Source organism: Ursus maritimus, unplaced genomic scaffold, assembly GCF_017311325.1.
Source record: "Ursus maritimus isolate PB19 unplaced genomic scaffold, ASM1731132v1 scaffold_2, whole genome shotgun sequence".
Classification (NCBI taxonomy): domain Eukaryota; kingdom Metazoa; phylum Chordata; class Mammalia; order Carnivora; family Ursidae; genus Ursus; species Ursus maritimus.
Window position 1 is genome coordinate 16,089,933 of NW_024424452.1, and position 14,772 is coordinate 16,104,704.

Sequence of the window (14,772 nt, forward strand, 5' to 3'; positions counted from 1 at the left end):
TTTTTATTAGAGCATTTAGTTCATTTATATTCAGAGTGATTATTGATAGATATGAATTTAGTGCAATTTTATTGCTTGTTTTCCCATTGTTTCTGGATATTTTCTGTGTTCCTTTCTAATCCTTTGCCCACTCAAAGAGTCTCCTTTCATATTTCTTGCAGGGCTGGTTTATTGGTCACAAATTCCTTTAGTTTTTGTGGCCTGGGAAACTCTTTATTTCTCCTTCTATTTGGAGATCATTGGTGGCAAGTGAAGCAAGAGAGACTGGAGCCTGAGGCTACTGTTCATGTATTTCTAAGGAGAAATCCAAATCAATTCCACCCAGGGGCATGGTCAGGATCCTGTTCTGGGGTTTCCAGTTACAGCTGTGATAAGACGAATGGCCCTTCCCAGGTGAGGCACTTTGTGTGGACACATTGCATCCTCCCAGAGGAAGAAAGCAGCCTGATACTAGCCTCCCTCATGTGCAACATTTCTCCCCCTGCAGGCCTAACTTGGGTGGGAGTAAGAGGGCCAGGAAACCTCTCAGAGGATAACAGGTCCAAGGGACAATAGGAGGTAGTTTCTTATTGGGCAACTTGAGGGCCTGAAGTCCCATCTTCTGGGACAGTCTGTCCACTTGCTTCTGCCATCATTTCTTTATACTGACGTTTGAAGAAGCCAACCTGTGGGGGATGAATGAAAAGAGAATCAGGAAATCCAGTGGAAGAGAGGAAAAGAGATGGCTGGGGAGGGAGATGGATCACGATTTCTGGAACCCCTACTTCGTTCAAGCACTGCGCTAGAATCTTGAGACACACTGGGTCATTAGACTTTACCACGATTGGTGAACTGGGTGGAATCACCTTCAGAATGAGAGATCAAGGCCCAGCATGAATCAGACACTGCCTACAGTCACAGACAGAATCAGTAGCGTGTCAACACCTAACCCAAACTATTGCTTTTATGTGGCAACTTGCCGTGAAGGGAAACACGTATGAGGAAGATGAGAGTACAAAAGACAGGAAGAAGAGAGTGGGAAAGACAGGGAGAGCGATTCAAGGAGGCCTGAGAGTCAGATAGGAAGGCACGGACATGGCGGACAGTTGGGAACCGGTGACGTCATAGGTGGAAAGGGATCTCTCACATGCAGTGACTTAGCAAGAACATGCACCTATAACCAAGCTGAGCTCTTTCTTACATTATAGAAAGAACGGGATCAGATTGCTGGTGGTGTCAATGGCAGGATGGAAACACTCACCTTGTATAGGATGGCCGTAATGAGAGCCAGCAGCAGCAGTCCTCCCACAGAGCTTCCCACAATAATGGGGAGGGGGTTGTAGACCTCATATTTCTCCAGCACCGTCTCTATCTGCATGGAGGTGACCTCATCAGAAAGTACCAGAACTTTTGCTATCCCAGACTCTTTCTAGGTTTAACTTTAGACTCCCTCCCCTCCTTCCCTTTCTCCAAAAAGTGGGATACAGACACACTCATGTGGTTAGGGACAACTCTCCTGCTGATGGACCATCATCCTTCCTCCCTCCAGGCTTCTGAGCCTCCCGCACAGCACCACAGATTTAGCATTAGGGGCCCTCTTACCAGCCTGGCCACTCCTACCACAGAGTCGCTACCTGAGCTCTCAAGAATGCCTCCTGTCCTGGAAGCTGGGAATACACGGACCTGTTGAATGTGACTTCAGCCACACTCACCACCAATACCTTCTTCTGCAATGTCTGCAATACAAAAGGGCAAGAGCTGGGGACTAGCTCCGGGAAAGGTTCAGAGTTCAAATAAAGTCCTGGTTTGAGGGTGGCCACAGACACATTTGGTACCACCTGAATTCAGGGAAAAGACTGCTGTTGGGCCCACACACCTGGCTGACCCAACCAAAACTGAGGTTGCCCTTCAGGATGAAGTCCAGTTCCTCCTGGATGCCAAAGGAGGGGAAGTCACACTGGAACCTCAGACAGTCAGCGATGGAGCAGTTCTAGGAACAGAGAAGTAACATCCGCCAGAGAAAGGTGGTTTTAAAGGTAGAAGACAGCATGAAACTGACTGATACGAGAGGAGTAGCCCCATCTGAATTCAAGAGGGCTGTTCAGCAGACAGCCATCTAAATGTAATACTAATTCTTGAATTAAATTCCTCTCATGTGTGGCTTAAAGTGGAAATGGCCCAGAGCCCTCCTTACCAGCAGAGAATTCTTCTGAATGTGCCTTAGGAAGTCAGACTCTGTGTGCACTATTCTCTCTGAAGAGCACTGAATGGAGGGGTTCTAGGAAAAGATACAGCAGGCATCTCAATGGGGCCATCAGGGATTCATGAGGGACACAGAGAACTCAGGTCAAGGGCATGAGCTGTGCACAGCCCTGCAGTACCTGGGGATGGAAGACCTCTAACTCTGTCCACACAGGTACCCCATTCAGCTCCACAGGCACAGAGAAGATGATGCTGATCGGCAGGTCCCTTTGTCCCAGGTTGTTCACCTGCACAGAGGGCATTGAGGGCAAAGACCATGCCAAAACCCATTTTCCTCCCTAATTGCTGGCTCCCAGCCCCCTGCCACAGCCCCTGCTCTTAAGTCAGCATCATTTACCCGGTATCTATGCTGAGCCTGGCTGCTTTTCTTCTGGTCTGAGGCTGAGAAGTTGAGATACTTGGTGGACTGTTCATGGCTGGTGAGAGAAGAGGCATAGATGGATTCTAAGTTCCACGGGGGTCGCCTAAAGAGGTTCTGGCTAGCAGCATGACAGGATAGGTAGTCAGTGGGGCCTTGGGGTGGCCCTCAATGAAGTCTATGGCTGATGTTGGATAATGGGAGTGTTTATGGAGCAGGGCTAGGCTTCAAGCTGAGTGCAAGGTTCTTGCAGAAGCTCCCAACAGAGAAAGCTGCCCAGGGGCTTGGGCAGGACTACAGTGAAAGGGACCCAGAGCTATGCCATTGACTCCCTGGGGAGCAGGGACCAGGCCATCCCTCTCTGTGACTTAGTTTCCCTTTCTGGCTTTCACAGGCCCAGAGGATACTGGATATGCATATGCGACACAGCAGAGTTTTGGAGAGACTCAGGTTGATGCTGTTGACAAATGTCTACTGATCACGACCCCCGTGTGGCCTCCCACAGGCTTTCTCTCCTCTCCTGTTTCCTTGGCTTTTCTGGGACTGGGGCTTAGAGGTGAAGGAAGGTCTATGAGTAGACTGTTGGCTGGATCTCAGCGTAACAATTCCTCCTAAGGCCCTCCCAGGCCCATGTGTGGAGACCCAGTGCCCAGCCTGACCCCTTGAACAGGTGGGTGGTCTCACCTCTGCCTCTTCCTGCTCCACTTCTTAAGTACCTGTCCTTTGCCTGCACAGTCCTAATTCTAGACCACTTCTACTCTGAACTCTCATCTCTCCTCTGTGAGGAACTCCCCCAAAATGCCCCAGCCTCATCCCATGGGCCTCTCTAAATGTCCCCACCCACAGAGTCAAATCAGCAGAACGCAGCTGAACTGTAGGGCCACATACACTTAGAGGTAGTGTGGCCTTGCTATGGGTCCCCAGTGCACACTTGAGCAAGCAAGCTCAGGGCATGCACCGGGCTGGCCCGCTGAGAGCTCCTGGTGTGGAGGTGTGAATTAGAGTGTGAACCTGGGAAGGAAGAGGATGTCCAATGAGTCACAAGGGCAGAACTAGTACAGGGGAATGAACCAGACTAAGCCACAGGGGCTTGTACGTCATGAGAGCACACATTGCACAAGGGCAGGTCCTTACGTCTGGTTTGATTATACATAATAGAGGCTCAATAAACTTTTGTTGAATGTCCAATGAATTTACAGAAAGCAAGTCTAGCCCTGCGCTTAGAACATAGCAGCGGCTAGGAAGGTATTTATTGAAGGAAAGTGTATGCTCAAATAGATGATTGGACTCCTGAATTTTAAACACCTCCTCTATTATCCCTCCTGGAGCAGAATTAAGGTCTTTTTCCTTTATATAGCCTTTCCCTGACACTCGGCCCCTGCGGCAAGCAGCTCAATTCTCCCCATACCTCTCAAAGGGGACTGGGAAAAGGAGGAACAGCAGCTCTAAAAGCCCTACAGGGTGTCAATCTGTTCCTTGCAATGAAGAATTGTCTCACACCAACGCCAAATGCCGAGGGCTCCTTTGAGAGTCACGGGCTAAGCTCAATGCTCTGGACTCTTCAACATTCAGCTGAGGCTCCCCTGAAGGCGTCTCTAGCTGCTCTTGGAAACTCATAATAGCCTCAGGGTGCAGAACCACAGAGAGCTCCTTGACGAGATTCTGCCTTGGATCAGGGGAACCTCACTCCCCCACAAAGCTGTAAGAACCTCAAGACAGGAAAATGTCTCACATTTCTCAGGAAACCCAGGACAATCTTGGTGCTTTTAAGAAGGACTTCTAAGAACTGTAACCTCAGGGCGGCCGAGTGGCTCAGGCAGTTAAGCATCTGCCTTCGGCTTGGGTCATGATCCCAGGGTCCTGGGATTGAGCCCCGCATTGGGCTCTGTGCTCAGTGAGGAGCCTGCTTCTCCCTCTCCCTCTCCCTCTACTTACGCTCTGCCTACTTGTGCTCTCTCTCTCTCTGTGTGTCAAAGGAATAAATAAAATCTTTAAAAAAGAAGAACAGTAACCTCTATTAAATGTATGATGTAATGGTAATAGTATCACAATTATTATCGTAGCTAGCCCCACAATAAACACTATACTTGATTAGTAAGTGCTAGCAGTATCATCTACCAATAGAAAGGGTGGTGATAAAACCTGAATATCCCAGGGGTTCAACTGCTGCAGGGGCTGAAACCCTTCCCTAGGCCCATCAGAGTGATGGAGGGGTCATGGTATGGTACCTGCTGATTACGGTGTAGATGGCATATTTCACCATGAGCTCCAACTGAAAGGTGCTCTTGTTGGTCCTGGGAGTGTTATTTTCACTGCAGAAAGAGGAAGAGCCTAGTTGGCAAGGACCCCAGAGGAGGAGTCTGGGGGCAAGGAGGTCTCAGTACCCCCAGCTCACCTGCTCACATTAGCCGTCAGAAGCAGCCGGTCTCCCAGCATGGCCTTGGGGGAGACATCAAAGGTGACCAGGAAGGTGATCTAAGGAAGAGGCAGTCATGAGGGAGGTCACCAAGGAGTGAGATAGGGTGAGGGCAGGAGAGCGGGGGGTGGGCAGACCCGAGGCTGACCTGGTTACCCCCCTGGAGGATGAGATGGTTGATGCTACAGCGGGTGCTCTGAATGCTCTGGCCCTGGGCTGGGGCGCCATCACAGGTCAGGCGTGGGGAGTGTGGCTGCAGCTGGTTCTAGGAAGGGACAGGTGGCAAAAAGGCAGGTAAGTATTTGTTCATGTTCCGAAGAGACACCATGAAGTAGTGACAGTTACCTGGTTCTACCTTAAGATTATGTTTCTAAAAAAATTCTCAGACACTAAAAAAATAAAATAAAAATCCTTAGACACTATGTAGTCCAACGTCATCCTAATAGAAATGCCAGATTTATTAGAGTTTACCCCCTTTTTATTTACTCTTCTTTTTAAAAAAGCTTTTTGTCATGGAAATTTTGAAACATACTCAAAAGTAGAGACAGACTAGATAAGTCAATCCCCTCATGTTCCCATCACTCGATTGAAATTACCAACATTTTTCTACTCTTATTTTATTCCGTTCTTTGCCACTTTTTTTCTGAAAAATTTAAAGCACATTCTGAATATCACCTCATTTTATACAGAAATACTTCAATGCATGCCACCAACTGATAAGGGTATTTTTTGTATTTTTTAAAAAATTTTTCATTTAAATCCAACTTAGTTAACATATACTGTATTATTAGTTTCAGGGATAGAATTTAGTGATTCATCAATTGCATATAACTAACCCAGTGCTCATTACATCAAGTTCCCTCCTTAATGCCAGTCACCCAATTACCCCATCCCCCCCACCTACCTCCCCTCTAGCAACCCTCAGTTTGTTTCCTAGAGTGAAGAGTCTCTCATGATTTTTCTCCCTCTCTGTTTTCATCTTATTTTGTTTTTCCTTCCCTTCCCATATGTTCATTAGTTTTATTTCTTAAATTCCACCTATGAGTGAGATCATATGGTATTTGTCTTCCTCTGACTTATTTCACTTAGCATAATACACTCTAGCTCCATCCACATCATTGTGTATGGCAAGATTTCATTCTTTTTGATGGCTGAGTAATATTCCATTATAGATATACCACATCTTCTTTATCCATTCATCTGTCACTGGACATCTGGGCTCTTCCTATATTTTAGCATTATGGACATCGCTGCTATAAACATTTGGGTGCATGTGCCCCTTCAGATCACTGTTTGTATCCTTTGGATAAATACCCAATAGTGAAATTGCTGGGTCATAGGGTAGCTCTATTTTTAACTTCTTCAGGAGCCTCCATACTGTTTTCCAGAGTGGCTGCACCAGTCTGTTTTCCCACCAACAGCGTAAGAGGGGTCCCCTTTCTCCACATCCTCACCAACATCTATTGTTTCCTGTCTTGTTACTTTTAGCCATTCTGACTGGTGTGAAGTGGTATCTCATTGTGGTTTTGATTTGTATTTCCCTGATGCAAGTGATGTGGAGTGTTTTTTCAAGTGTCTATCGGCCATGTGTATGTCTTCTTTGGGGAAATGTCTGTTCATGTCTTCTGTCCATTTCTTGACTGCATTTTTTGTTCCTTGGGTGTTGAGTTTGATAAGTTCTTTATAGATTTTGGATACTAACCCTTTATCTGATAAATCATTTACAAATATCTTCTCCCATTCCATAGGTTGCCTTTTAGTTTTGCTGACAAGTGTATTTTTTTAAAAACATACATATTTAACTTTATGACATCGTCATAAGGGGTGCATGGGTGGCTCAGCTGGTTGAGCGTTTGACTCTTGTTTTCCACTCAGGTTGTGACCTCAGGGTCCTGGAATCGAGCCCCAAGCTGGGCTCCACATTCAGTGGGGAGTCTGCTTGAGGATTTCTCTCCCTCTGCCCCTCCCCCCACTCATGCTTGCTCTCTCTCTAAAATAAATAAATAAATCTTTAAAAAAATAAATAAAATCTATGAAATAAATATTTAAAAAGGCTTGATTTTATAAAACGTTAAAAAAAATTTTAAGAGTTCTGTATCACAGGAATTTAAACAGTGGCAATATATATATAGCTTTGTAGGTTCAAGTTATAAAAATTAAAATCAAATAATCAGAAATGTTTTCAATATAGAAAATATACAAATGAAATAAATAGCAAAAGGACCTAATAGGAGCAATATTTCATTACTTATAGGTTATCATTAGATAATTTTAGGATCTAGACGAAGTCTCTGAATATTCAGACTTCTTCTGCTGTATTTTATATTTAAATATCTCCCTACCTATAATCTGAGTCAAGGTACTTGACCAAAAGTTCTGATTTAAGAAGGCATTTAGCTTTATAGCAAAAGTTTTCCATCTACTGTTACCACCTCCAAAGAAACTGACATAACAATGCTAATGTAATCTGCTAGTTCCCTTTTGAGCAATGTGCAGTAATTTACGTCAACCCTGTATAAAGTCATACAGGTACCAAAAAATGGAACAATTATGCACAATTCAATGGAAGTATAATGTTAAGCTTTCCCCATCTAAAAATTAACCAATGAAACAAAATGTATCAACTATAGTTGACTTGGTTTCAGGAAAAGCACATCTGAGAATTAAAAGTACATCATGTCCTTATCTCATCCTGTCATTGACAGGAATTTTGTAGGCCACCATCCTATTTACTCTGTGGATGGTAGTGATGAGGGAACAGAAGGCAAGTTGAGAACAAAGCAGAAACTGACACCCTGCAAACAACACCCCCACCCCCCCACCATGGGATGTACGTGACATTCCTCAGGCACTCCTGGCTGCCCTAAAGCTAAGGAAAGGAAAACAAAGTTAACTCAGAGATCACAATCCTGCAAGACCTGAGTCTCCCTCAGTTTACACATGTCCTAGTGATTTACAAGGAAGCAGCTTTCTTATCAATAGCCTAACTTCCAGAGACCCATAATTCAGTTTCCTGAAGCCCTAACATGACCATCCCCTCCGTAAAATTGAGGGAGGCTGAGGCGGAAGGAAATGTAAATAAAATGGAATTTCTTTTAAACCTGAAGCCCATTGACAAGGACTTGTGATGGGAGGAATGTAACATTCCTCCGGGAGACTCCCAACTGTCTTCACGTTAGTGCCTCATTAGAGTGAGCGACAGCCTTGGTTTGACCATAACCAGATATCCAGTATCCTGCGAGTCTTCTTTAACATTAGAAAGTACTTTCTTGAATCCTCCCTTTTTCCTTACCTCCCCCAACCCCATGGTATATAATCAGTCACCCCTCACAACACTGGGCAGCAAAAACAGCTCTTTCTGCCCACGGGTCGTGTCTCCATGCTTTAATAAACCACCAATTTTGTACCGAAGGCACCTCAAGAATTCTTTCTTGGTGGTCGGCTCCGGACCCCACCCCACTGAACCTCACCTATATCCCCGACCTCATCAGTCGAAGTAAATGAACGAAGACAGACTTTCTCAGAATTGGTAATAAGCTGTGGTCCCGACCCTTCCCATTTTGCAGGTACAATCAAATCTTTGTCTTTAAAAATCAGTAAATCAAAGGAACAAGAAACTTCCCAAAGTGACAAATGTCACCACAGCTGTCATCTGTCTGATCACTGAATGGATTTCATCTTGGATAGCTTTCTGAGACTTCTCTCTGGGTGTGATGAGGGAACAGAAGGCAAGCTGAGGACAAAGCAGAATCTGACATCCCACAACCACCCCCCCAGAAGGGACATATGTGACATTCTTCAGGCACTCCTGGCTGCCCTAAAGCTAAGGAAAGGAAAACAAATAGTTAACTTAGAGCTCACAATCCTGCAAGACTTGAGTCTCCCTCAGTTTACACATGTCTTAGCAGACCTACAAAAACAAAGCATTTCTATCAGTAACGCAGCTTCCAGAAGGGAATGTAGATACAATTAAATGTCCTTACAACCTGCAGCCCATTGATAGATACTGGAAGCAGGCAGAGTATAACGTTCCTCCAGGAAGCTCCCAACTATCTTCATGTGAATGCCTTGCTAGAGGGAAAAATAACCTTAACTTGACAACCCTGGCCTCTGGTATCCTGTGAACCTTCTTTAACATATGAAAGGACTTTCTCAACTTCCCTTTTTCCTTACCTCCCCCAATCATCAGCCACCCCTCACAACCCCGGTACAGCAGCTCTTTCTGCCCAACGGTCCTGTCCACATGCTTTAATAAATCACCATTTTGCACCAAAGATGTCTCAGTTCTTTCTTGGTCGTCAGCTCTGGACTCCATCCCACTGAACCTCACCTATATTCCAAAACCACATCACTAGTACATTCCTTCATACATAAGTCAAAACATGCTCCCATTGGGAACAGTACTAGCCTAAGAGGGACATAGGAGATCAACCAACCAAATGAAAGTATAAAGGTAGTTTAGATGTTGGGTCAAATAAACCAGAGGTAAAAAATATATATATATTTTTGAGACAATTGAGGAAATTAGATTATGGTCTAAATACCAAGGAATCATTCACTTTATTGAATACGATGTAAGATGTCCCCACTGTCCAGAACTATAGAGTGAAATAGGGAGGAGTGCAATGACATGATATCTGGGTTTGTTTTAAAATACTTCAGCAAAGTGGAAAAAACTCAGATGAAATAAATGTAGTAAAATGTTGATAATTGTTGAATCGGGATGATAAGTTTTGGGGAGGCTTGTTGAACTACTTTCTATTTTTATAAATGTTTAACATTTCATAATAGGAGGGGAGAGGCAAGATGGCGGAAGAGTAGGGGACCCTATTTCAACTGGTCCCCCGAATCTAGCTGGATATCTACCAAACCATTCTGAACACCCACAAAATCAGCTGAGATGTAAAGATATATGTCTGGATCTCTACAAGCAGAAAATCTCCCACTGTCATGAGGTATTGATGTGGGAAAACAAAGGCAGAAGAAAAATTATTACATTTCCTTACTACCTACAGCCCATTGACAAGTCCTTGAAACAGGCATGGTGACATTCCTCTAGGAACTCCGCTGTCTTGATGCTGATACTTCATTAGGGGCAAAAGGCAGTCCTAGCCTGACACCCCCCCCCCAACCAGTATCCTGTAAGTCTACTTCACATATAAATATTCCTTTGAAAACTTCCTTTATCTCTAACCGCCCCCCCACCCAAGTTACGGGTTGGCAATCATTCCCCAAGCATATGGCCCACCAATACACATCTGAAGGGTCTCATGACTCAGGTTTTATTAGACAGTAATAAATGACCTTTTCCCAACAACAGCTAGCCCCCTCAAGGTTCTGGAAACCTTGCTTCTAAAATTCCTTAGAGACTTGCGCTATCCCTAACCCCCTCCCAACTTGAGAGTATATAATGGGCCACTCCTCATGACCCCGATGCAGCAGCTCTTTCTGCCCACGCATCCTGTCCCCGTGCTTTAAATAAACCACCATTTTGCACCAAAAACGTCTCAAGAATTCTTTCTTGGTCATCGGCTCGGGCTCCACCCCACCTCACCTCACCTACATCCCACAGCCTCAACAGTATGAAGGGCGGAGCCGTGATGCTGCGGGCAGATATCAGAAGATGAACAGCAGGGGGAGGAGCCACCAGAAGCCGGCGCTGGGAAGGTGCTGTAACACCAGAGCACAAAAGTGTCCGGGGCTGGGAACCCCACGTAGACTTGCAGACCAGCAGCAGCAGGGAAAAGGCTTTTGCAGCCCCAGGCAGGATCCAGATGCTGCAGGTGTGCACGCATGCAAACCTGGGAGGCTTGAGGTTCCAGAAGCACAAAGGGCAGAGACACCCCCGGCCCAGGGATCGACCTCTGGGAGAGTCGCTCTGGGGCGCACCGCGGCAGAAGGCTGTGGTTTTTAGCAGTGCGGACAGAAGTGGAGACAGTGTGTCCTGCAAGGCTGAGTGAAGAGAGGACCACGATTTCTCTGCTCTGGGTCAGAGGTTTGGGTGCAGTCATTTCTGCTCTGACTCCCGAAAGAGACTCAGAAAGCCCCCAGAAAACAAAAGCTCAAAAAACCAATTTCCATGGAGCCCACCCCCCCCCACCGGGGGCAGGGAACTCTGCTGAGACAGGTTTGCATGAGAAACAGCACAGCATGCCCCTCCCCCAGAAGAAGGCCGGGAGAACAAGAGGATGACAACCCTAGGGTCCCTATAAAACGGGTACATCTTGCTTGTCTTGTGGTTAATACTTTGGACTCTGTACGTTCCCTCAATCACCCCCCATCAGAACACGACAAGGATGCCCACTCAAGCCACTATTGTTCAACATAGTACTAGAAGTCCTAGCATCAGCAATCAGGCAACAAAAAGAAATTAAACATATTCAAATCAGCAAAGAAAAAGTCAAGCTCTCTCTCTCTGCAGATAACATGATACTTTATGTGGAAAACCCAAAAGACGCAACCCCCAAATTACTAGAACTCATAGAGCAATTCAATAATGTGGCAGGATACAAAATCAATGCCAGAAATCAGGTGCTTTTCTACTGTAGAAAGAGAAATTAGGGAATTAATTCCATTTATAATAGCACCAAAAACCTTGGAATAAACCTACCCAAAAAGGTAAAGTATCTATACTCTAGAAACTACAGAACACTTATGAAAGAAATTGAGGAAGACACAAAAAGATGGAAAAACATTCCGTGATCATGGATTGGAAGAATAAACATCGTTAAAATGTCTATGCTGCCCAGAGCCATCTACATGTTCTATGTCATTCCTATTAAAATACCATTGGCATTTTTCAAAGAGCTGGAACAAACAATCCTAAAATTTGTATGGAACCAGAAAAGACCCTGAATCACCAAGGAAACGTTGAAAAAGAAAAACAAAGCTGGGGGCATCACATTGCCTGATTTCATGCTATATTACAAAGCTGTGATCACCAAGACAGCAGAGTATTGACACAAAAACAGACACATAGATCAATAGAACAAAATAGAGAGCCCAGATATGGACCCTCAACTCTATGGTCAACTAATCTTTGACAAAGCAGGAAAAAACATCCAATGGAAAAAAAGACAGTCTCTTCAATAAATGGTGCTGGGAAAGTTAGACAGCTATATACAGAAGAATGAAACTCGACCATTCTCTTACACCATACACAAAGATAAACTCAAAATGGATGAAAGACCTCAATGTGAGATGAGAATCCATCAAAATCCTAGAATAGAACATAAGCAGTAACTTCTTCAACAGAGCAACTTCTTTCAAGACACGTCTCCAAAGACAAAGAAAACAAAAGCAAAAATGAACTTTTGGGACTTCATCAAGGTAAAAAGCTTCTGCACAGCAAAGGAAACAGTCAACAAAACTAAGAGGCAACCCACGAAATGGGAGAAGATATTTGCAAATGTCTTATCAGATAAAGGGCTGGTATCCAAGATCTATAAAGAACTTCTTAAACTCAACACCCAACAAACAAATAATCAAGTCAAAAAATGAGTAGAAGACATGAACAGACACTTCTCCAAAGAAGACATACTAATGGCTAACAGACATGAGAAAATGTTCAACATCATTAGCCATCAGGGAAATTCAAATCAAAACCACATTGAGATACCACCTAACACCAGTTAGAATGCAAAAATTAATGAGACAGGGAACAACAATTGTTGTTAAGGATGTGGAGAAAGGGGAACCCTCTTACATTGTTGGTGGGAATGCAAGCCAATTTGCAAAACAGTATGGAGGTTCCTCAAAAAGTTAAAAATAGAGCTACCTATAACCCAGCAATTGCACTACTGGGTTTTTACCCCAAAGATACAGATGTAGTGAAAAGAAGGGCCACATGCACCCCAATGTTCATAGCAGCATTGTCCACAAGAGCCAAACTGTGGAAGGAACCGAGATGCCCTTCAACAGACAAATGGATAAAGAAGATGTGGTCCATATGTACAATGGAATATTACTCAGCCATCAGAAAGGATGAATACCCACCATTTGCATGTATGGAACTGGAGGAGATTATGTTAAGTGAAAGAAGTCAAGCAGAGAAAGACAATTATCACATGGTTTCACTCATATGTGGAACATAAGCAATAGCACGGAGCACATTAGGAGAAGTAAGGGAAAACTGAAGGGGGGGAACAGGGGGGAAACCATGAGAGACTGTGGACTCTGGGAAACAATCTGAGGGTTTCAGGGGGGAGGAGGGAGGGGGATGGTTTAGCCTGGTGATGGGTATTAAGGAGGGCACGTGTTGTAACGAGCACTGGGTGTTATACGCAAACAATCAATCATGGAACACTATATCAAAAATTAATGATGTATGGTGACTAACATAAAATACTAAAATTAATTAATTAATTAATTAAAATAAAACCCAGACAAGGATGTAAACAGATGCTAAAAAAAGAGAGAAAAAATTCATAATAAAATATTTGTTAAACAATCTGTTTCTCTTTGACTCCCTGTTGTCCTAGCTCTATCTTCTAGAACAGGGATTGCCAAATGACAGCTCACCACCATTTTTATAAATAAATTTTTATTGGAGGACAGCTATGCTCATTCATACACATATTGTCAATGGCTGCTTTCACTCTACAACAGCAGAGTTGAGTAGATGTGACAGGCACCATGTGGCCCACAAAGCTGACCCGTCTAGTCCTTCATAGAAAGAAGGAAAACCAGTAACCAAAGGGTTAGCAGGACTAATAAGTGCAACTGCAAATTTTTACCCAAATTTGCTAGTTCTCCAATGCAGCCTGCTACCATGTTTCTGTAGATAACTGTCTTGCCCGACACCATGATAACAAAATAGTTGATTTAGTGGTTTTTTTCAGAGACTCGAGGCCTCATCAAGAAACTAGCCAGAACTGATCAGGACCACTGACTGTCTCTTTGACCACGTGCAAATGCACAACAGATGAACTTTCGACATAGAAGGGCTTAAAACTCTACGCTTGGATCATGCTAAGGATGCCATTTCTGGTCATAGATTGCCTTACAGCATATGCAGAAGCCCCTCGCAGGGCAGGTAACAAAATAACTTTAACCCTCCCCTACTTATTAACTGCCTTTATCTGATTCTGAAATCATGTAGTTTCTCTCCCCTAAAACCAGACCCCTTTTTTTATTTGCCTTTAAATATCCCCGAGTCTCCCTTTCCTTACTCAATGTCTCAATGATTGGCTTTGCTGCATGTTGGGGATATGGACTTGTATTTGGTTACAAATATGACAAGCCAGCCAGGAGCTCTTTGCTCCACTCTCCAGCCAGTAACGGGAGTTTGGTGATGAGTCCAAACAGCTGCCTAGGCTCTTTTGTCCTAGGGACAATCCCTGGGGTACCACCCCAAGTTGGCACCACTGACCTTCCATGTTTAATTTAACTCTTGTGGCAAGGAAACCGCTTTTGGTTTGGACAGACACCTTTTGGTGAGTACTTCGTGTGTGATAGCACGTGAGCTTATTTCTTCCTCCCGTTCAGTTGCCTCCAACAAGGGGGGTTTGGTTGGGCTTCTAAGCCTCCTTTTCTTGCTTAATTAAGAAAAGTTTGACTAGGGGCACCTGGGTGGCTCAGTCGTTAAGCATCTGCCTTTGGCTCTGGTCGTGGTCCTGGGGTCCTGGGATCGAGCCCCGCATCAGGCTCCCTGCTCAGCAGGAAGCCTGCTTCTCCCTCTCCCACTCCCCCTGCTTGTGTTCCCTCTCTCGCTGTGTCTCTCTCTCTGTTCAACAAATAAATAAAATAAAATAAAATA

At 44.5% G+C, this 14,772-nt stretch overlaps 1 protein-coding gene across 1 annotated transcript in view; it reads right to left on the reverse strand.

The window, feature by feature from the left end:
• Positions 1–272: 272 nt before the first annotated feature.
• The window catches only part of LOC103657891 (integrin alpha-X), a gene marked incomplete at its 5' end in the record, with an annotated part of 51,271 nt that continues 36,771 nt past the window's right edge, over positions 273–14,772 (reverse strand). Inside the window, 10 exon segments of the mRNA XM_008685342.2 lie at positions 273–665; positions 1,241–1,351; positions 1,614–1,715; positions 1,856–1,969; positions 2,174–2,257; positions 2,361–2,468; positions 2,579–2,657; positions 4,828–4,911; positions 4,995–5,074; positions 5,164–5,280. Of these exon segments, the coding sequence (XP_008683564.1) occupies positions 567–665; positions 1,241–1,351; positions 1,614–1,715; positions 1,856–1,969; positions 2,174–2,257; positions 2,361–2,468; positions 2,579–2,657; positions 4,828–4,911; positions 4,995–5,074; positions 5,164–5,280 (978 nt within the window). The 3' untranslated portion in view covers positions 273–566.